This window comes from Pezoporus flaviventris, unplaced genomic scaffold, assembly GCF_033815535.1.
Source record: "Pezoporus flaviventris isolate CSIRO_AGI_PZ_B2104156 unplaced genomic scaffold, CSIRO_AGI_Pfla_v1 ptg000015l, whole genome shotgun sequence".
NCBI classification, from domain to species: domain Eukaryota; kingdom Metazoa; phylum Chordata; class Aves; order Psittaciformes; family Psittacidae; genus Pezoporus; species Pezoporus flaviventris.
The window spans coordinates 13,686,849-13,709,236 of record NW_026892563.1 but is presented as its reverse complement, the minus strand read 5'-3'; the positions used below and the strand labels follow the sequence as shown (position 1 = coordinate 13,709,236).

At 42.9% G+C, this 22,388-nt stretch overlaps 1 protein-coding gene across 1 annotated transcript in view; it reads left to right on the top strand.

Annotated features, from left to right (window-relative positions):
* The first annotated feature begins 6,728 nt into the window (after positions 1-6,728).
* Positions 6,729-22,388, top strand: part of ABCG1 (ATP binding cassette subfamily G member 1) — a 48,803-nt gene continuing 33,143 nt past the window's right edge. The window contains exons 1-2 of the mRNA XM_061453513.1: positions 6,729-6,941; positions 9,912-10,155. Of these exons, the coding sequence (XP_061309497.1) occupies positions 6,900-6,941; positions 9,912-10,155 (286 nt within the window). The 5' untranslated portion in view covers positions 6,729-6,899. The remainder of the gene's footprint in view (positions 6,942-9,911; positions 10,156-22,388) is intronic.

The window sequence follows — 22,388 nt, the reverse complement described above, 5'->3', positions numbered from 1 at the left end:
TAAGTAGCTGACTGCACAGGTACACTTTTGGGAGCAAAGAATGAAGATCATACCTACAGAATAGGATGCTGTATCCCAACAGAAATGGACTCAGAACAGGATTTGGCAACTGAAAGATAAGCAAACCAGCAGGAGCTCCCACAGTTTCACTGTGGCCAAGAAAGGTTAATGAGATGCTTGGATTAACAGCACATAAGCAGGGCAGAAGTAAGATAATGTTAACTCTGAACATGGCGTTAGTAGGGTCAACACTGGAATGCTACATCAAGTTTTGGCATCAACTACTCTATGGAGAGGCTGAAAAGGTATAAAAAAGACCCAAAAATGGTTAGATGGCAGCTGGCTTACAGAGAGCCTTAAATGGCTCAGTGTGCATAGCTTAGCAAAAAGATTTGATAAAACTTTTTAAGTCTAAGTATCTAATTTCTTGGGAACAGCAGATGGAAAAGTACCAAACTGTAAATGGCTTATTAACCTGGCTAATTACCCATGTAAATAAATAGATGAGAAGTGGAGTAGACATGTAAATACAAATGATTTTACAGCAAATGAAAACCTGGTGGAATAAGCTATCAAAAGTAACTTTGCCCTTCTTTGATTTGGTATTTTCAAATAAAGCTAGAATACCTGTACAGAAGAGAGCTGAACATTACAAACTCCCATACAGGGTAATGGAGACTGACTGAAGGGCTGGGGACATATGAGGGACCAGACTAGCAGATACGGCCTCTTAGTCTGACATGTATCAACTTGTCGATGGCCAAATATGTATGAATTAGGAAAGGCTCACCATGAAAGGCTTTCATGTCAGGTCTGCAGACTGACTAGGTAAGTCGGGTGCTACTGAATGCTGTGGCTGTGAGGTTTGTGATGGTGCCAAATTATTTGCAGGGTTCCCAGTGCACCAGTCTCAAACCTCTGTGAGCTGTGCCAGGGACTCCGAGGAGCTCATCTCTCCAAGCTGACAGACTGTCACTCTGATAACCATGACAAATTTGTATGTAGTTCAGGGCCTGCAATTCAGCTCCCTCACGGGTAATGGCAGCTGCTTTCTCAGGAGCCTTCCAGTGACCAGGCACCTTTCGCAGAGTGCACTGCACTTATTTCTTGTTTCTAGATGTATTTTTGGACAAAAGCATTGCCAAGTACATGTAACAAGCAAACAAGCATGCCCTAAGCTTACGAGCTCCTGCCACGCTCCTTTCTGCATGTAATCCTGATAATTGGATGATATAAGTGTGTTGTTGCTTTTCCCCCTCTCAGTCTCATGTGGGCTACTGGAAGGAGGGAGAGGGACAACTTTTCCAATGCCTTCTTAGTAACTATACAGTTTTGACAGGGTTTGTAGCTTCTTTCTCCTGAGCTAAAGGAGAACATGCAACTTCTCTATAGGACTAACAGGCTCGTTTTGTTGCCTAGGAATTGTGGTCATTATCTCCCAGGAATTTCAGTGCTGCAGGAAATAAATGTAATATAGCTGCAGGGAGCACCAAAGGAGGTTCATGTCACTCATAAAATGAACTTTGAGATGTGTCAGATGGCATGGTCAAGTGGAATAATTGGGGTTTCTTTGCTGAGTCTCATCTCTCTCAGAAAGAGTCTAAAATCCCACATCTTCTGCACTTCTGCTGCCAGTCCTGTACAAAACCACCTGAGGCAGACAGGGTTGGGAAAAGGACTCTTTTTTTCTTCTGATGTAGATAGTTACAGTGTTTTTCTGGCAGGCACAGTAACTGCTCTGCCTAACCTGGAGCAGTGGGCTTTATTCAGTCCCTTGTCCTTTATAGAAGAGCTGTGTACCCTGGGGTGAAACTCCATGAAGCTGTTCCACTCCACACAGAAAGAGGGGAGGGGGCATTCACAACCCTTCCCCAGCTGGTGTAGTTGCTTTTTCAAATCAGAACAACTGCAAGGGGAAAGACACCCAACGCTTTCCCCACAGAATACTTAACTTCAGCTAAACTTGCAGCTAAAACTGGCCAGAAATAGGTTGGTGTTTTGCTTGAATTTCTTGCCTTTGGATCTCAGAAGAGGGACGTTTGAGTACCCAAATGTAAAAAATTGACAAAATCTCAGGGAAAATAAACAGGTGAGACCTCTTGTGCTATTCCTGGAAATGTTACCTGAAACAAAAATGACATACGAATACAGCTTAGGTGGTCTCTGTCTCTATAACACTGGCCATGGCTATTCCAAGTTAGGTATCTTGAGCCCTCCCCAGTTGATAGGGAAGCCAAGATGGATTCAGAATCCATTCCAAAGCAAGGCAAATATTCAAGGAGAGACTGAATTTTCTTTTGGGTATGCCCATTTCTTTCCACTGACTGAGAGTTTGCATGACTAGCTTTGATACCAATTTTCTAGGCAGCTAAAATTAGAGACAAATCCCACCCATTATACAGAGTATACCTAACCTGAAAGGAATGACTGATTATGTTCTTCAATATTAAAGAGATCCGAAGGCAGATCTGTTTAAACTGACTGAACACATTCTGCTCAAATAGCGTTACGTGAATATTTCCAGTTTAAGAAGGGATATATTAGTGTCATGTACAAGAAGACATGACAAAATTGAGAGGGGTTATAACTGTTGTTCCAACAAATATGGAAGGGGAACAGGAAGGGAGAAGAAAAATGTGATCTAAGTCAGGGATTTAATGTATTTTAGTAAGATGCTTCTTCAAATTTCCAGTCACTGCCAAAAATACTGGGATATACTTTTTAGCTGGAGACTGGGTGCAAAACAGCTAATAACTTCCAGTAGTAAAGTTTGATATGTCACTGGTGATTTGTTTGATGTATCACCTGAAAGTCATATATATGTTGGTGTCTTACAAGTCCTAATACATGGGAACCTGAACAGAGAATAGTATTTCTTTAGTTAAAATAATTATATTCCAGTAGCATACTGATTTTCTTCCTCTTGATGCTTTCCTTTCCTGTGTCCTTTCTTTTTAAAGCACAATGCAGGCTCATGGCTGCCAGAACCCAGCCTTTCTCAGAATCAGACCATAAGTTTTTTTTCAACTTCATCTTCAGACTGTTCAAACCTTCCAATGTCCTTTCAACTCTTATTTCACTAAACCTATGGAAATAACTGGGGTAGAGCATGAAAAGAGAGAAATTATACTTCAGAAACCATCCAAAACAGTGTATATTTTCAAATGGCAAAGTGACACTCCATCTGGGATAAACTGTTATAGCTGGGGCTTTATTTAGGTCAATAATTGTCTGAGCATTTCACAATGAGATGTGTTTCTTTGTGTTCTCTGATCCTTCGACTTTTTAGGTAGACTTAGAAGCACAATTCTGAAATGAAAACCCCAAATGTTTTTCTTTGATAAACATTTTATTTCTAAGAACAGGACATTATTGTCAAAAGCTCCTTAAATCTTTTCCACAAAATTCCTTCAGCTCTGCCCAGACCAGCATAAATTAATGGCAAGTTGCAAACAGTTAAAACCAAGGTTTTGTTCTGGTTGGTTTTTTTTACGAACACTCCATCTAAAACATTTTGCCTTCAATAGTTGAGACTTTCTTTTTCTCATCTGCCTCTTCAACACTTCTCAGTTGAACTTTTCCTACATGTTGCATCTCAGCAGTTAAGTCCATGCTGGCTTCTGCATTTCCCCAGGCTACTTCTATGAACTAGTTCTTGTACAGAGGCACCAGAGCTATCAGTACTGCGTTGAAATACCTCCCCTGGCTGTGCTGTAAACCTGCTGTCCCCTGCCACTGATGAGCCTCCACTTCACCATGCCCTTCCCCAGTGCATTTCTGCTTGCAATGGATGTCCTTTTTCTTTCCTGTGAGCTGCATCAGTCTACTGCCTGCAATGCTTACCCTGCTGTAAAGCTTGGAAGCTACTACTATTTCCTATTCTATTTTAAGAGTCAGAGTTTTGTCCCTGCCTGCTTGTCCTCACCTTCATTTGCAGCTTTTTTTTTTTTTTTGTCCTGGATTTTTTTAACATGGTTTTATATATATAATTTTTAATTATTATTATTCTTTTTATTTTTTTTCCCCCAGAGTTGTCTTCTTGATCTTTTTGTCTACAGGGACTAGGGGATCACTGGTAAAGTTAACAGAAGAGTTAATGAGGGAATGTAGGAATGCAGGAGACTGCTATTTTTATCATGCTTCGTCTTATGTAATCATTTTTTGCCTGTGCGGTATCAAAATAGATACCAAACAGAACTTGGGTTTCTGAGAAACCTGTTTTATGTCTCAGTTTTTCACACACAGCTCCCTTAGATACTGATACTGTGGCCACCCTGGAAAAGTAAGTCCTCAGGATCTGATCATGCATTCTTGCTCAGGAAAAACTATCATGGAAGGTGACAGGAACGGTGCTTGAGGCTGCAGGGTTGAGCCATCACTTGTCTTCATATCATGCCCAGTGCCTGTGCCTCTGTGACACTTCATACAGTGAAAGGTAGTTTTCAGATACACCGTTAAAAGAAGTATGGTAAATACATGGTTGAGCCCACGCTACTTCAGCCATGACATTGATTGAGAAACTGTCACTTCATTCATCAGGGGCATCCAACGTCTCATGAACTTGGAGCAATGCCCCTCCTTGCACACTGATGGGCTGTGAAGGAGGGGCAGTAACACAACTGAGCTGGTGACACGGGTGAGCCCAGGTGGGCAGCGCAAGCAGCCCTGCAGCTGACAGGCAGTGCATGTCTTCCTGTGAAGGACTGGGCTGTGAAAGGCATAGTTCAGCCTTTAGTGCTGTAAGCTGCTTACAGACGGAGCTAAAACTTTTGTTTGTGCAGCAGATTTCACTACTGTGTGTTTGAGTTTCGTTACAGCCTCTATGTTGTTTTTCTTACTTCTCCCTAAGCCTTTACGAAGTTAAAACAGAGGATAATAAGCATCATGCTGAATCGGTATCACACATTCACTAAGATCAGAGTATCTCTTGCTCTCTGTATGTTGTTCCATTTCACAGTTAAAATAAATGATATCTTTAAGCAGTTTATTTTACTCTGTAAATGCCTTAAACATATACAGCTGCACAGGACAAGGGGAAATGGAATTAAAGTGAAAGAGGACAGATTTAGATTAGATATCAGGAAGAAATTCTTCACTTATGAGTGTGCTGAAACACTGGAACAGGTTATCCAGGGAAATTGTGGCTGCCCCAACCTTGGAAATGTTTAAGGACATGTCGGACAGGCCTTGAGCAACCTGGTCTAGTGGGAGGTGTCCCTGCCCATAGCAGGAGGGTGGAACTGGATGATCTTTAACGTCCCTTCCAACCCAAACCATTGTGTTGATTGTATTTCACAGCCTTTTTCAGGCCCTGTGGGGAGATAATGCAGCCTTCTCAATGTTTCTAAGGGAAAATAAATGAGACAAGCTTGAACAAATTTTAGATGCTATCGACACATCCTCCAAATCATGTTAATTAAAACCCTGGACCCTCACTGGAAGACTGCTTCATAATTTCTCTTTATTTCTAACATTAAGAAAGAATTGCATTTCAAATTTCTTCTCAAATACAGTTCAAGCCTTCAGTGAGTATGCGCCTATCTGTGTTTGGTCTGGTATTCCAGAGCAGGTAGATGCTGAAAGAAGAGACAAAATCAGCTGTAGGCTGGGTGAGTATCAGTGTGACACCTAATATAAGCCAGCCTGAGCTTAAGTTCTTTGAGTATCCGTCTCCCGGCCACTCTCAGGAGGAAGGGTACAGTGGAAGATGGACTCTCATCTGACCCAGCATAGATGTTCTGTGCAGCAGGTGCCTCCCTGCAGCGCTGTGCCTCCTGCAGTAAACACCCCTCCACAGCTCAGCAAGGATAAAACACTTAACTACCTTCCAGGGGCTTTGTAAAGATTACCTCTGTCTCTTTACAATGCTAAACGAGCACCAAGCATTATGGCAAGCCCCTGGTTAGCAGAGATGATGAACTCGTGTAGAACATTTGGTAGACACTTGGAATCCTGCTCTTGGACCCCTGCTATAATTTGTCACTTCTTCCTACTACTTCCTGGGGAATAGAGAGGGAGCATAAGCACACACCAAAAACCGGCCCAGCAGGTATGTAACTTCTCCAGCACTTCAAGCAATTGGCAGCTCTTCCATTATCTGGCTTCTTGGTGAACCGGCTGGGCAGAGCTTCCTGCCACTGGGTAGCACAGCTCATGAATCTATCTCGCAACCTCATCATGGATCTAGATTCGAGTCAGCAGTGCTAAAACAACCCCAACAGCAGGTGAACAGCACGCACTGCCCTTCATAAACATGGGGTTTAGGCCCCATCTTTGCAGGACCATACTGAAATGCAGGTGTTTGATTTGATGGGAAAATGAATGAAGATGGAAACTCGGCGAGAACCTTCATTCTCCCTATTTCTGAACCCAACAGCTTATAAATCAATGGCATGCAAGTCCCAGGGCCAGAAGAGCCATCTCCTCCTCATGCGGGCAGGATGGCAGAAAACAACATCAGAAAGTGCCTCGATTCCCCGTTTCCTCGGGGAACGTCACCGCACGTCCCCTCCGAGAGGCCATAAGGAAGCCTGGCCGGGACCTGAGCGAGTTACGGGTGTGGAGGCAACTCCGGCAGCCCTCCCCAGTGGTGATCCGGCGAGCCCTGCTCGCCCGCAGTCCCCTGGGGAAGCGTCTGCCGCCTGTTTGGGCAGAGGGACGGTGACGGCCCCTGCGGGTGGGCCCCCAGGCACCGCGCCGCCGGCTCTCCCCAGCCTCGCAGCAGGGACCGGGGGGCGGGCAGCCCCGGGCGGAGGCGGCCCCATCGCGGGGGGAGGCCGCTCCCTCCCTGCCCGCCTGCCTCCCGCAGCCACTCCGGACGGAGAGGCGGCACTCGAGGGCTCGGCGCGCCGCCGGCGGAGCTGGAGCAGCAGCCAGCAGCCGGGCGGGCAGCGGAGCACATGGCATGTCTGATGGCGGCTTTCTCCCTGGGCACCGCTTTGGTAAGGCGCGCCCTGCCCTCCCTGCCCACCTCCGCGGGGTGCTGCGCGGCCGCGGCAGGCGAGGTGCGGAGCTGGGGGGACACGGAGCGAGGGCTCCGCGGGTAATGTCCCACTGTCCCTGAGGGACAACCGGGGCTGGTCGGTGGTCCCGGGGCTGCGTCGCGCAGCGGGGTGCGGGGCAGCCCCCGTTTGGCGGCGGGGAATGTAAGGGGACGGCGGCGCTTGACCGCTAGTTACCTCAGTGCTGTCGCTAAGACGGGGGGATTAGCGGCTGCTCCGAGCATGCTCCTTACGCTGCTGCGCCCCGTCGTTTTCAAAACAGATTTGCAGAGGGACCGTAACCTTTGCATAACAGCCGGGGCGGCATGAGGCGGGCGGGCGGTTGGGCAAGGAGGGCGCAGAGCCGGCGGGACCGTCCTGCCGCTGCGGGCGGGCGGTGGGATCTTGCACAGTGGGCGCCGGGAAGCGGTTCAGTTCCTTAGCGGCAGAGTAAAACTATAGGGGAAGTAAACCTGTACGAAAGCGGCTGAGATGTGAGCGTAGTGCTTGAGAACATAGCGCTCTTCGTGTCTGATGCGCAGGGGGGTTCAAGTGAGTATCAGTTTGAAGGGTTTGTTGGTGTTAGCCCTTGTGGGAAGGGAGTTGGGGTGTGCTTGAGGAGTTCGTTACACAGGGCTTGGGTAAGTCTGTCATATCCATGGGGATTGCCCATCTCTTTGCAAACAAAGATGATCCCGTGGCTGGGAGCTGCATCTGCCACCCCAGGCCCTGGAAGGATCCTCACCCCTGGCCGGTGGTCGCTGGAGAAGGCAGGCTTGTGACCAAGTACCGGCAGGACTCTCTCACTGAAAACAGGCATTTCAGTCTGCTAGGTGATTGAAATGGTTTGTTTTATGTGCCCAGAATAAAAGCCTTTGGCTTCATACTGCCAGAAGAATAAGTAGGCGGACAAGGAATTTGTCCAAAGGATATTTCTATTTGAATTGATTTGAACTAGAGAAACTCTGACTGTCACCTGAATGCTCAAGGTGACTGGTTCACTGAGAGTTGTTTTTATGGATATTCCCTTTGGTGTGTGAAGTGGTTCTTCTGAAACAGCTTATGAGTGACAAACCTTGAAAACATTCACGAAAGAATACTGCTAACTCATCTTCTCTTATTTTTTAGGGAAGAGGGAGGTTCCCCTGCTTTAATTGTTCAGTTCTAGGATGTTTTACGTTATGCTTGTTATGTTCAAATTACATACCATTACAGTCAGCTCTGTAAGAAATTAGGAGTGTTACTGGATACCTGACCTTTAAGTAAGTTGAGGGCATGATTAAAATCTCCTGAGAAAATGAAGTAAGCAGAGCTGATTTTAACATCCAGAACTTGGGGCATGTGCATGGAGAGCAAGATGGCCCTTGCTATGTAGTGTTTATTTAGGGCTACTTTTGAAATATTTTTCATCAGTGGTTATGTAGGACTTTTTAAAAAATATTTTTCATCTGCATTCATGTCAAGTGACTGATCTGAGCAGCACTGTTTTTACAACATAAAGGGAAGGAACAATAACCGTGACAGAGGATGAAACTGGCACAGAGAAAAGGGGGCAATGTGACTTCTCTGTGGCACTGGAGGATAAATAGGGGGAGACGGTGGCTTGACCTACAGCTCTCTGGAGGTATTCCAACACTAATGCCTTGAAAAGTAGTGCAGCTCCAAGGTTTTCCAACAGTTAACCTTTGGGGACATGTAGGTTATTGGGCACATGTGACAGCATGGAAAGCCTAGCACAAAAGAAGTCTTCTCCAATACAGATTTACATTAAAAATACTAATATTTTCTAATAAACAACGGTGCAGATGTTGGGCCCTGCTTAGAACATACTCCAAACAACAGATGACAGCAAACAGCCTAACTCTTCAAACTTGTGTTTAGCTGAAGAAAATTCATTATTGTTTCACTTTTGGCTTTATACACAGCCTCTTGATACTGGTGCAAGGTGCCTATGCAGGTGAAAGTAATTGAAAAAGTTCAAGTCTTGTGTGCATAATAAAAAAGAAGAGAAAGGCAGGCAGCAGCCCATCATCATGGTCAGGAGAGGAGGAGAAAGAGATTCAGTCCAAAAAATGCCAAGTGGAATTACACTGAGTGCTACAATGGGCAAAGCGTAGTAAGAAGTATGGCTGTAAGCATGGAGCATTGACCTTACAATGTCAACAGTGCGAGTACTTTAGCAAGATTTAATGTGTTTATGTAGCTGATAAGATTTCCATTAGGAATCACTGTCAAGCAAGCAAAGCGTGCAAGGATTTTGGGTGGAAAGCACTGTGCTTTTCTAACAGACACCTAGGAAAGAATTACTGTTCTAAGTTGCAAAGTCTCCAGAACTATCAGCGCAGGAGCAAATAAGGCACAAAATCATACATTTTAAAATTCACAGAAATATAGCTTGTGCAGCTTCACATTTATGGAATTACATGCTGATCCAAAGGAATGACAGCTCTTAGACTTTTTGAGTGGTTGTCTTTTGAAATGTCTGCACAAATAATTGTTTGGCAGCTCCCTTCCCCCTTCAGCTCTGTCCCACTACAAGCCCTGGAATCAGAGTAACTATAACCAAATTCTGTTGGGTGCATGAGAAACCAAACGCAATGGGGACTGAACTTATAAATGTATTAATCTGGTGAAAGAGCATCTCTGTTCTGACGATACTAGTGTGCTGTGTATATACCCTTTGAAGGGTAACTGGTGCTCAAGGAACTGCCCTTTGTGTGCTGCTGAATGCGAGAGCTCTTTTACCTCTTCTGTCAAGACACTGGCAGAACAAACAAAAGATTGATTTTTGTTTCCCCTTTCACCTTTCAGTGCATTACTGTGCTGGATTCTTGTGTTACTTAAGTAATAATTCTTCTAGTGCAGAAGGTTTGGAAACACGTTCCTAAACAAAAGTCTGTGAACTTTGTCCATTCTCCAACTTCTCTCTAGAACGGCAGCAATTCTGCTTGTGCCATGGCCGAGCCAAAGTCGGTGTGTGTTTCAGTGGATGAAGTAGTGTCCAATGGCACAGATATCCAAGACATTCGACTGATGAATGGACATTTTAAAAAAGTGGACAGTACTCTGACAGAAGCTCATCGTTTCTCCTACCTACCCCGCAGACCGGCTGTGAATATTGAGTTTAAAGAACTGTCATACTCTATCCAAGAAGGGCCATGGTGGAGAAAGAAAGGTGAGGAAAATGTAATGTTTTGGCTAACGTATAAACATTATTGCCCATGTGAGTGCTCATGCTAGGTGTAATGAATCTGTTGTGGAGCAAGTAGAGGAAGCACATTTTCAGAGTTGCTTTTTGCTTGGCTTCTTAATATGCTCACTGCTTCCGCTTGACACCGGGGAACTTTCCTGGTGCCTGATGCAGTAGGGTGTGTGGCCTCTTGCACCCCAAGAAACTGTAGGTACAATAGTTCAAACAACTGCATATTTTTGCCTCCTAATTCTAAAGTATCTGAAATAATTATAGTGTTGCTGTGCTGCCAAGTATCTGTCCTGTGATCTTGTATGTCTACAAGTTATTGTTGGTAGTGGGTGGAGCATGCAGTAGTTTAAAGACGGGGGTGAGGGGAAAGAAGATGCTTTTTTTACTTTTGCAATTGGCTGTTTTGTGAAACGGTTATTTTTTTCAATACTATTTCAGAACAGACAGCGTCGCAGAATTTCAGAAGGCATTTGAAACCAGGGTAAAAATTATTCTCTTAAAGTGCTGTGTTTGGAAGTAAATGCTGTGAGTTATAGGAATGTCAGACCATGCCTATCTCTTGATGTTCTATGATGGGTCTCTCTAAGCTTACCATTTCTTTTAACTGATGAAAGCACTGGCTATTGCTAGGAATGAATCCTAGCATATTCCAAAATAGCTAGGAGTAAATCCTAGAATTTAGTCAAGGACTAGGATGTTCTTTTGCTAGCTACTTTGCTAATAATACACAGCAAAGAGTTCACAGTCTACAACACAAGGCACATCAAATGGATGCTTCTCAAGGAAGGGATGTGTTACCACTTTCACAATCTAGTTGCGCTTACCGTGGCTCTGAAACAGTTCTTCTGGTGCTGATTTACCGATGGCAATAAGGGAGGCATATTCAGCTCTCTTCTTTATATGCTCTTGGTCTATTCCAGTTCTGAAAGGTAGGTGTAAGGTGGCTCCGTCCTTTTTCATCTGCTTTTCCTGCATTCGTTTTACACCTTCATCTGCTTTGTGTAGCCATGTGTTTCGTTGAGTTTTTGATTTGTGTGTGTGACTAGTCATCTCCAAAATGAAAGCTAGGTTGTGCAGTAAATTCCTGCTGGCACAAAGAAGCCCAAGACAAAATACTGAAATCTTAAGGAGAATTTTGTGTACTAAATGGTGTAACTGCTTTTCCTTCAGGAATTCTCTCTTAATAATGTAAATTAGTATGGTTGTGTGCTTTAGTTCTTTTTAAGAGATAAGCCCCTGCCAGTATGCTGCTTATGTGAGCCATACTTGATACCTGCACTTGCTCTGAATCTATAAATCCACTGGCTTAAAGGTTCTACTTGAAATTGTTTCATAAAGTACACTGCTGCTGTCTGGAAATTGTGTAATTATCACAGCACCAAGCCTTGAATAGTCTAAAAATGTGTGGTATGAAAAACACTGGAGCTGTGGCCGTGGAAGTGCTACTGTGTGTGGACAGCCTGTGCATACAATTATACATTTGTTGAAGGATGTGCTGACTTGAGGCTTTAATGGCTTTTTTTTCAACATCAAACTGTATGTACACACACCTGCCTTATTTTAATTATTGATTAAAATTGTGTGTAGCCATACTGTCCATAGGTGAACAACCTGATTTGGCAGCAACTTCTGTACATTCAGGATTATTTTTTATCTTGCAGAACAAACTCAAGTGTTGAAGTTTTTTCCCCTCAAAAATTGAGCTAGGTTAAAGTGTCTCACGTAAGATTTAAAACCTTGAGTTTTCTAACTGGATCTCTTTCTCATTGGCCTGAAATGACTGAGGGATTCTATGCCAAAAACCTCTGTCCACATTTGCTGAAATGCCTGAGTGACATGGCTTGAACACAGTGGCACATCCTGGCAAAATGTCCTGCTGCTGAAGAAGACCTGTTGGGGTATTTAGGTTGTGTCTATGAGTAGGTCACTATGCTTAGATAGGAAAGAGGAGATTAAACTTTTCTTGCCATCTATAAGCAGGAGTTCATATTTTCTACTTACCTGGTCTTGCACCATATGTCTTTCCTCAGGCTGCTAAGGACAGCCTGGGAGTGGCTGTGAGGCATACTGCCTGCCAGCAGGTCTTGGCACTCTTCTGCTCACCAGGGATCTAGAACAGACTTGGGAGATGCACAGCTGATGCCAAGATGACTATGAGCCAAAGTGTACTCTCACTGCAAGCAAAAGAAACCACATCATGTGTCACATGTGTCACCTTTGAAGGATGTGGCAAGTTGTTACCCTTCTCAACATCGGTGAGAGCACAGTGAGAATAACGTATTCAGCTTTGGGACCTCCAGATCAACAGAGGTGTTAGGAAGCTGGAAAGGGTCTGTCAGAGAGGTTAAAAATTGGTCAGGAAGCCTACAAAAAGAGGCTGAGGGAGCTGGGCTTGTTCGGTCTAGTGAAGGGGAATCTGGTGGATGATCTCATTTTGGCGTACCACTAACTAGAGGGCAGCTCAGTGAAGCTGAACTTCTGTCAGTAGCACTAGATGATAGGTAACAAGAGCCAGTGGCCACATACTGAAGTTTGGATGGCTTATGGTAGTCCTTATGAGATACCTGTTCACCCCAAGGTTGGTGCAGCACTGCAGAGGTCACCCAGAGTTGGCGTGCTTTCTCCATGCAAGAGGGGATGTAGAAGATTTGGCTGTGCAGAGCCACAGCTGACCAGATCTGGTGGTGGTGGTCATATTGCTTTGGGTAGAAGGCTGGACTAGGTGACCTCCAGAGGTCTCTTCCATCTATGAGTCAATGAATTGCTAGTCAGACTAGAGATATGTGCCAGAAACAAACTTTCCTCCCAGCCATGTTGCCTACTCCAGGAACTGGCACAATACATTGGTTTTAATAGAAATACATCAGAGAAATACAAAACTGAGTTGCTTAATTGGTCTCAAATGAAGGTAATGACCAAACTATCAGTTTCCTTGAATTGTTTTAGTGGTTCTGCAAGTAGAATTGTTTGTGTGTAATTTGGAACGGGCTTGCAGATGAATGCCTTACATGTAAAACTGTTTTGAATGTCTCTTACTCACTTCTCTTCCAATGGGAAACTGTGACTTAGCAATGGGCTTTAATCTGTCTCTGCTCAACAGAAGGGCAATATTGTGCCTCCAAACACTGGTGGTTGTTGTAGCTCTACACTTCTTGTGGGTTTCCCCTGCTAAAAAGATCTCTCATGGCTGTGACATGAAATACTTAAATTTTTTGGGTTTTTTTGTTTTTTTTTTTACAAGAATAGCAGAAAACAAAGTCCTGAAAGTACAAACCCAGTGTAGGAAATATGACTGATTTTTAAAAAGCAATACACTTGTATGCACAAGATGAAAATAAAAAGAGTGGTGTCTTCCAGCTCGCATTGTTCTTGGGTGGTGGCTGTGGCAATGAGCAATAAGGGATGCTGTTACGAAAATGTGCCTTTTAAATGAATGGTGTTTCTGTTCTGAAGTGGAGGTTGGAAAAAAGTTCTGCTATTTATACATCATCCTCCATGACTGTAATGAATTAGTTAAAACCTTTTATGAGTGTTGGATTACAAAAGAAGAAGTATAGTTTCCTTGCAAAGACAGTTTGTGCCAGCACATTGGGGAGGAATTCAACTAAAGAGCAACAGAAAAATGTACTCCCGTCAGTAAAAATGGTATTTCAAAGTAATGTTAAGGTTAGGCTCTAAGTTAACAAAAGGAAGAATAATTAGTAATGCTGCTATTGTGTTCTGTACTTAGTTTTGTTGTTCAGACAATGACACTCATGGTGTGTAACATCATTTACTTTTTATTAAAAGCACAGCGAAACATGAATTTGCATTGCTTGTCAACAACAAAGAAGCTAAATAAGTCATAGTAGACTTCAAATTAGAATTTTTATTGATTTGTATCTCAGCCTTAAAATGCCAAATTTATCTATTAAATCTCACTTTCCCTTCAAAAATAAGGGCATTTTCATTCTCGGATTTGTATGAAAAATGCCACTTTATTCATTTTAATGAGGTTTTATCAGATTCATAGCAAAGATTGGTATGACTCTGGACCTGATTCACTCATGATGTAATTCCTCTTGAAGTCAGCGATATTAACAGGGAAGGAATCTGGCCCGTCAGTCCTTGATCAGAGCAGCTGTATATGTCCCATTTCATTCAGCAGGAGTTCTTACCAGTATGGAAATTTCGAAAAGGTTACAGAGGTAAAAGTTTCGCAGGGTCTAGGATGACTTTTCCCCATAGAGCTTTTATGGAATCAGTCAACTGGTAGAATCAACTATTTCTTCAGTTTTGAAGGAGAGAGATTGATCCAGAGATCTTGGGAGGTTAAGGGTCTTCTAGAACTGGAAGAGTGTCTCAGTCTTTGAATCCAGCCTATGTTCAGGCATGTCCCAGGGGTCTCCTGTGGGTCAGCAAGGTTCAGGGTTTGCTTAAGAAAGCTACAGGAGTCCTGGAGTGGAGACACTGATCAAGATCAAGACAGACTGGTAAAGCCAGAAAAACAAAACTTCAGCACATACAGAGCCACTTAGTCCGAAAATACCTTCTCCTTTCTTTTAGGACGTGGGAGCCAGCTGGCTTGGAGGGGAAGAGAGAGTCCTGTGTTAGATCCAGTGTGGGCTGCTTGAGTGTGGAAAACAAGATCTGCAGAGCTTCAGAACAAAATGTGGCCAAAGTTTCACTGCCTTGTCACAGAGCCATTTATCTAAGGGTTGAGAAGGGGATCTGAAAGTGGATCTTACGTGGGCTTCTGAACTGTTTGTTTAAGCTGCAGTTTGAAATGCAAACCACAGAAACATACTGGTTTTACCAGTTTATAAACGAATTATAGGTACATAAGTTTTGGTACTAGAACTGCCTGAAAACTGTTTGCAAGAGGATTTTGGAGAAAAGTTAGCGCTTTAGGTTTCTGCTGTTTTTGTTAAAAGCAGCATAAAGTAGTCTGAATAGAATGAGTGCTTTGGGGATGAAATTAGGGGTAGTCCCAAATATGAATAGGGCATCACAAGTTCTTTGGAGCCTTCTGGCTTGGTCAGACTCATTTAGCTTTACTTTGAAAAGATAGATACATTTTATATACCCACCAGAGGATATTCATTCTGTTGATTTTAGGTGGTTTTGCTATATATAATGTAGGATGGAAATGGAAATACTGTTTCTACATAACTTGAGTGCATCCAGGAAGAAAGTAGTAATAAATTTCAAAACTCCACAACTCAGGGATTAGTTTTTTTTCTCTCATACTTGTCAGTATTCATGGTTAATTAGGCAACATTTTAGTTGGAAATTTCTCCATTGTTATTTTTAGTACCGTAATGACTCATTTGTGCTGCACTCACAGAGTGTAAGTTCTGTTAGGATTTGGTCTGTAGTAACCTTTGAGGGAACGGGATCTGGACAGACAAAATGCAGTCAAGGGTTTTTTTTTTGGAGTGGTTTAGTAGCAATTCAGAATGCATGCTCAGCAGAAAATGTGATATTTCTGTTAATTTGGGTTTGTTCTAATGGCTCAGACCATGTGGAAACAATCAGCCAGAGAGGTGCTGTCTTCTCTGTCAAGGTTGTTGCTTCATAGCTTTGAGATTCAGCACATTAAACAGCAGGAGTGGCAGGAGAGGAAGGAAGGACCATGGCTTATTCTGGATGACTCTGTTATGTCCAATGGGAAGCATGGAGCCTTTGGCAGTTTGCTTGATATTCATGAAATGCGAAAAGTGGTCATCACGGTCTGAATTAGTGTCATGAGAGCATGACTACATTTCAGCTAGGAGGTCTGTATATTATGTTAATACTGATTCCTGCATAAGATGGAAACTTAACCCCCTGTCAAATCATCATCAGAGATTTAAACAGGCTGGGTTTTGCTGATTTGCTTCGGTGCTCTGTTACAAATTAGTTCTGGTACACGCACTTAAGCAGACCTGTTTCTTTTTAGATAGGCTTTTTCACTGTGACTTCATTTAACAGATTCCGCCCCCCCCCCCGCGAGATATCCGAGATATCCGAATACCCAAATGAAGGGGGGGGGAAGGGAGAGGGGGATTTGCCCTAAATTATTTGCTAATCCGTGCTGGAGGAGTCGGAAAAAGCCTGTCCTCATGCCCAGCAGGTGCACTGCGGTAGAGGTGCCGCATGCACGGTCTGGGTCTCTCCCGGCGCGGTTACTGGCGGGCAATGCACTGCAGTAACCCGGCGGTGATGCTCTCAACGTGCTGCCTGGGCCCCGGTTGGCTGATGCACGCGCTGTTGCTAAGATAGGAGGAGAAGATGCAGAACAGTAAAGAGCAAAAACCACTTCCCGCGAGAGGGGTTGGGTTGGGGTGGGTTTTTTCTGCCTTTTCTCTGACAGATGGATTGTATTGTTTGACTGCTTTGTCTGAGAGTGTGTTTTCATCTTGGAGAGCAGGATGTATGCAAATTAAGACCCGTATGTTAGAAGGAATAAACAAGTTAAGCTGGTTGAAATGAACTGCAGTACTAATAAAAAGCCCTTCAAGCAAATATTTTGTGGATTCGTTTTCAGTGACTTAAAATGTTTCACTACTTTCATTAATTTCACTAACATGATTTTTAGCAAGAAGATTTCTCAATGCATGTTTCAACCTTGTTAAAATCTGTGCAGTTTTTCTTTTAACACTTAAGCTCTCTCATGGTGGTAAAAATATACCGAGTAGTCACTGTTACCGGAATTGTTCACAGTTTTTTATTAAGTGATATATAACTCTTCCTAGCAACTTCTTGCATGGGTTGTATAAAATAGAGGTTACTGGGGACAAGTCTTGGTCAGCCCCTTTCTCTGATCCTTTTACTGTTTCCCAGCTGAGTATGACCTTACTTCAGCATTACTTATTTTCTTCCAAGGAGAATCCATTGTTATTGTTGTGGGTTTGTTTTATGTTGTGGTGGTTGTTTTTTTTTTTTTGTACCTAGAGCTTTTTTTGGAAATGTGTTTGAGTTTGATTCCATGAATTTGGGTCACTGAGACTTTGTGTGAGTCGAACATATTCTTCTTCCTTTTGCTTTTTAGTTTATTTGAACTAAATAATACAATGACCTGTTTTTCATTCTAGCTAATGTTTTAATACTAGTTGCCATTGTGAAAACTTTTGGCCGAGGAAGGAAGTTTTAGAGCTGTACCCAGCAAAACATGTCAGAATTTATATGCCAGGGACATGGTGATGGCAGTGGTGATGATGACTTGTCAGGAGTTTGAGCTGTGGTCTCTGCTGTTTCCATCTCACAGTAAGCATGTGGGATGGCTGTAACTCACCTTGACAACCCTCCACTACAACTTCCTGTACACTGAGTGGGATTTGATGACATGCTTTGCTGTCCTCTGCCCATACACAGTCATGTCTTGCTCGAGGTGTTGAGGAGCTAGAGACAGCATGTACCATTGTATGGGTGTCCTTTTTTCATATTTCAAAGTAGTGCTCTGAAGCTTCTGTAGCACGGTCTGAAGATACTTGAAGTCTGAAGGAAACTGAGGCAAGAGTCATTTTGCAATTGAAGGCTTCAGCCATCATATGGTTGATCAGTTGGTTGATCAGTAAAAGAAAAGAGAAATCACAAAAGCAACCATGACCAGAAGCTAGCTCAAGAGTAAAAGTGCTGCTGAGAGTCCATTTTTACATGCGTATTTACATGCCATTTTGGAAAGTGCCTTCTGGAAGCATGGGTGTTTAAACTTACCTGCTTACTAAGGTAGGTCTTTTGTTCTCAGGGGATTTAATGTCTCAGAGTTCAGCTGTGTATTCTCTAAAAAAAATTAATTGCTTCACACTTTGCTGTACCATTGTTCTTGTAGGTAAACTGCTGGCTTTGGGAAGTCAGAGTTGAGGACACATGATACCACTCAAAACATGACAGACCCTCCCAAGGACTACTCAACTGCATTATAATTCACAACTCTATTCACTAAACCGATGGCTACATTTGTCCTCTATTAGAAGACAGTGTTTGGTCTTACTATTAAAATTATCATCTCAAGACTTAATTGAAACAACACACAAGGAGAAGCCCAGCAAAATTTGCATGGTAGTTTAGCACATGGCAATGAACTGATTTGGATTTATAATTAAAGCATTGCAAACTGGGTGCTCAGTCTCAAGAGGAACATCCATGGGGCAAAACCTAAATGAAGTAGCCAAAAAGGCCATGCCTTATCCCCAGAACTTCTGTGACTTACATGCTTCTGAAGTATGTAAGGATATATGGCTAACATAAGCCATATAAATGACAAAATAAGACAAAAATAAGCTGGAAGTTTAGGTCTGCTTGCCGTTGTGACAAGTTAGAGAAAGTCCACCTGGCCCAATGTCCTTTCTTTGACAGCAGGTAGAGCCAAATGCTTGGGGAAGAGTTCCATTGCAGGCAGTGTTTCCCAGGGTTCTTGCAGCTTGCAGCTCAGAGATTTTTTCTGAACTAGGTGTAGTATTTTTGTGTTTACTAGCTCTTGATGGATTTTTCTATTGTAAAACCATTAATTTGCTCTCTGAACCTAAGTGAGCTTTTAGTGTTCATGCTGTTACCTTGCTCTTTACCTCCTTTTTCAAACCATTCAGGAGTAAGGTGGACAGAACATAGCCCAGTAAAGATTCCCTGAGACTCAGGGGTAAGCTTTCTTTATTGATTGACCATTGAGCCCTACTCTTTTGTTTCCTGTTGATTTATCTGCTGTCTCATTTATTTGAGAACTGGCCCTCTACCTTCTTGTCAGATTAATTTATTTAAGAACTTTAATAGCAGAACTTGTTGAAACATGTCATTCATGTAAGATGACAAAATGGCCCTCTTTTTTTAGGTATTACTTCCAAAAGGCATTGCATGCAATTTATACTAAGAAATCTTGTAATTTACCAGAATTCTGTAGTAATACCAGAGACTTCTGTATAAGATCTGCTCTTTTTCTCTATGAAAAGCATAGGGACAGTAGCAAGCTGAGGTGTTTGGAGTTCCCATTGCCTCACCAGTCTGCCGGCTTTGAACCTAGAAGCTAGCAATTTTTGTTTACCACTGTTGGTACAGAGGACAGTGAAACCACCATCCCTTACTTACATTGCACTATGTGGAAAATTTAGTTATCTAATAGAAGGTAATTTGCAAGCACAGTTTTCGTGCCTAGGACTGGCAGAATCCTCCTCAATCAAGTACAAGACCAAGGTGTAGCAGGCATTGTCTTGATCTCAAAGCCTGTGTTAAGTAGGAAATGGAAAGACTGAAGGTCCCCAAATCTATTCAAACATAGTCACTTTTCCACCAATCTTCAAATATATGAAAAGAATATATAATAAAATATGCATGGAAGAATTACTTCCTTTTTCAAACAATTCTTTAACTTGTTCATCCCTGAAACAACATGTTAAGTGTGATGGAAAAGGGTTATAGAAGGCCAAGCAATTTTAATTGTTTTCAGTACCTATTTAAATCTCAATAGCTTCCTACAAGTAGATGTTCTTATATGTATTTCACCTGTTCCTGAAATAATTATCAGGAGGCCTGTTGAAATATCCCATCGGTGATGATTCAGGTATTAGAAAATGCTCCCTTGTGAATTATGTGCTTTAGTGTAGACGTTTAATTTGGTCTTTGGATACTTCCTCTATAAGAGAAGAAGATTTTAGAATGAATATCTGATACAGAATACAAGTGGTAATATAACATACAGGAGGACCTTTGCTGTGTAATTTTCTCTGGAACTGAGGACAAAATAGTTCTGTCTAGGAAATGATGTCGCTGGAAACGCATGCTGCAGAATGTCTTGAGTCATGCTGGGGGAACCTTTGTAACTGCATTTCCCAATTTAACTTCCTTGTTGCCGTTAGGCTTGTATTCTCATTTACAGTTCATTTAGATGTCGCTGATTTCAGGGGGAGAACCAGGTGCACCCTGAAGACTTAATTCTCTTTAAAGTCGATACAGATGAAGCCATCCAAATTCTGATCAGAAAGAAGTATGTGGAATTATATAGTAGTCAAACTGATTTAACCACTTCTTTGTTTGTTCATTTTCTGTTACGTATCTGTTCCAAAGAAAAATAACAGCAGAGACCTTGGCTTTACAAGATAGTTTACCATCTGCCTCTCATCTAGAATCTACAGCCTACATCTTTTGTATAAGAATCATACTTCTTCCTGCTTTGCATGTTTAGAATAATAACAAATGCTGTTTATAATTGCAGTACATCTGCTACAGGAGAGAGGAGAAGGTGGAACATGCAGTGGTCAGGTTCTTGGGTAACTAAGACCTGTGCTCTGTCTCTTGCAGACAAGAGGAATTTCAGATGAAGTGGTGCACCCAGTTAATATAAAATTTGAAGAGCAAAAATCTGAAGTTTTTGATACTCTTTTTAAGCAATAAAGTTAAATTCTGCCCTGTTGCATCTGTTCTCTGCTTGTGGAAGCAGTCATGGATGAGGCTGCACCAACAGAACACTGCTGGTATAATTTTTTCAGTCATGATTCCGTTACTACCTTGAATGCTTCAGAAATTAAACACTGTAATAGCACCAGCATGGTAGGGCTAAAATTGGTAAATGAGTACACAATTAAAAGGTAAGGGATCGAAGATAAATAGTTGCTGTTAGAGGAAGGTCAGGTGTTTTCTTTCTGGGTCAAAAAATGATGAACTTCAGCCAGCTTATTGAATACAAATATTGAGACCCAGCTGTCTACAAGAACTATTTGAGGCTCATGAAGCTGAAGCATGTGGTGACTGTCTGGGATGGAGCTCTTTTTTCTTCTGCACTCGGAAAGGTGAAGGTCGTATGCTGCCACCAGTGAAATGTGAAAGTCAGAAAGGCAAGTTAAAAAGTGGAGGGGTGCATGTGTGCACAGGTGAAGCCATGTCAAGTTACTCTCTTGGGTTTTGATTTTTACCCTGAGTCTTGGAGAATTACTAAAGGAGAGTTTGCCCCAGAGGAGCAAATTGACAGTAAATATTAAGCGTGCATACGCTGGATCAGAGACCTTTCTGAAAACCAGTTGGGTCAGATCTGTTTTGTAATCAGAACTGCAAGTTCTTCACAACAAGAAGTTTGTGAGAGCTTCTAATTGTGGTGATTGTAAAACAAGACTATTGGCAGTAGCCAGATCTGGTGGGGCTTTGGGACTAGAGAAGATTACTCCAGCCCCAGCCCAATTAGTATGTGGCAGCCTTGTTCTGTATTTACAGGTCCAGCAGATAACAAGGCAGGCTATGTATTCCCAGCAGGCACACGTGCATGTCCATACATGCAGTGCACTCAGCCAGCCATGTGGACCAGCACAAGGACAGAAGTACCTTTAGAGCACCCACCTAAACACAGACAAGACAGCACTTGTGCAAACCTGACAACAGTGTGAACTGTTGGCTCACTGCCATTCCTCCCCACTGGCTGCTTGTGGGTTGCACACAAACACAAGACAGGTTTCTGGACAGTTTTGGAAGCTGCTAATCCAGTCAGTGACCCAGACTCCGGTCTTCCCCAGTTGTTGGTACCTGGACCTGCAAACCATCAGATTTGCAGTCTCTCACTCCAGTAGCTGACATGCAAACTTCTGTTACTCACTGGTGAAACTGTCATAATTGCTAGCATTCACGCACATGGGCTCACAGTAGAGCCTGTTCATGCATCTGTCTCCTTTAATCTCCTTTTCCGTCTGTTTTTTCAGGCTTGTTCCTCCTCAGTCCTTGATCCATCCCTTTTCCTGCCTTTGACAGTTCCCCTAAACATCCTGTCACAAGTATTTCTCACTGTCCCTAATATCCTAAATAGCCAGCCCATGGCTAGTTTTACACCATCCCAAATTTCTGTTCCCCCTGCATGATGTCATAAGTCTATCCAGCTAGGCCATTGCCCCCTCTGTCTTGCTTGGGATTCCAGGGAGAGAGTTTCCCTCTTCGTATGTCTTGGTGGGCTTTCCTCCAGGAGCAGCAATCCTGTACTTTTCCTTTGCGCATCTTCAGACTGACTGATTCAGGGGTCTGTGTATGCTGGGTACATTAGTATGGTTGTTGCTCTGAGCCTCGACTTGGTCTCTGTGTTCAGTCTGACTGGCCTTCAGTTTTGTAACTGAGCAAAGACCGTTTTTAGATCTTGGCTCATCTGATTTTTCTAAGCTTTCCATTTAAAAGTAAATGAAATTGGCTGGCTGGCCAGTCACTTGTTTAAGCCTATGGAAAGTTTCCCTCTGATGTAAGTCATCATTGAAGTGGAACTTGCACCAGCACATTATTATGCG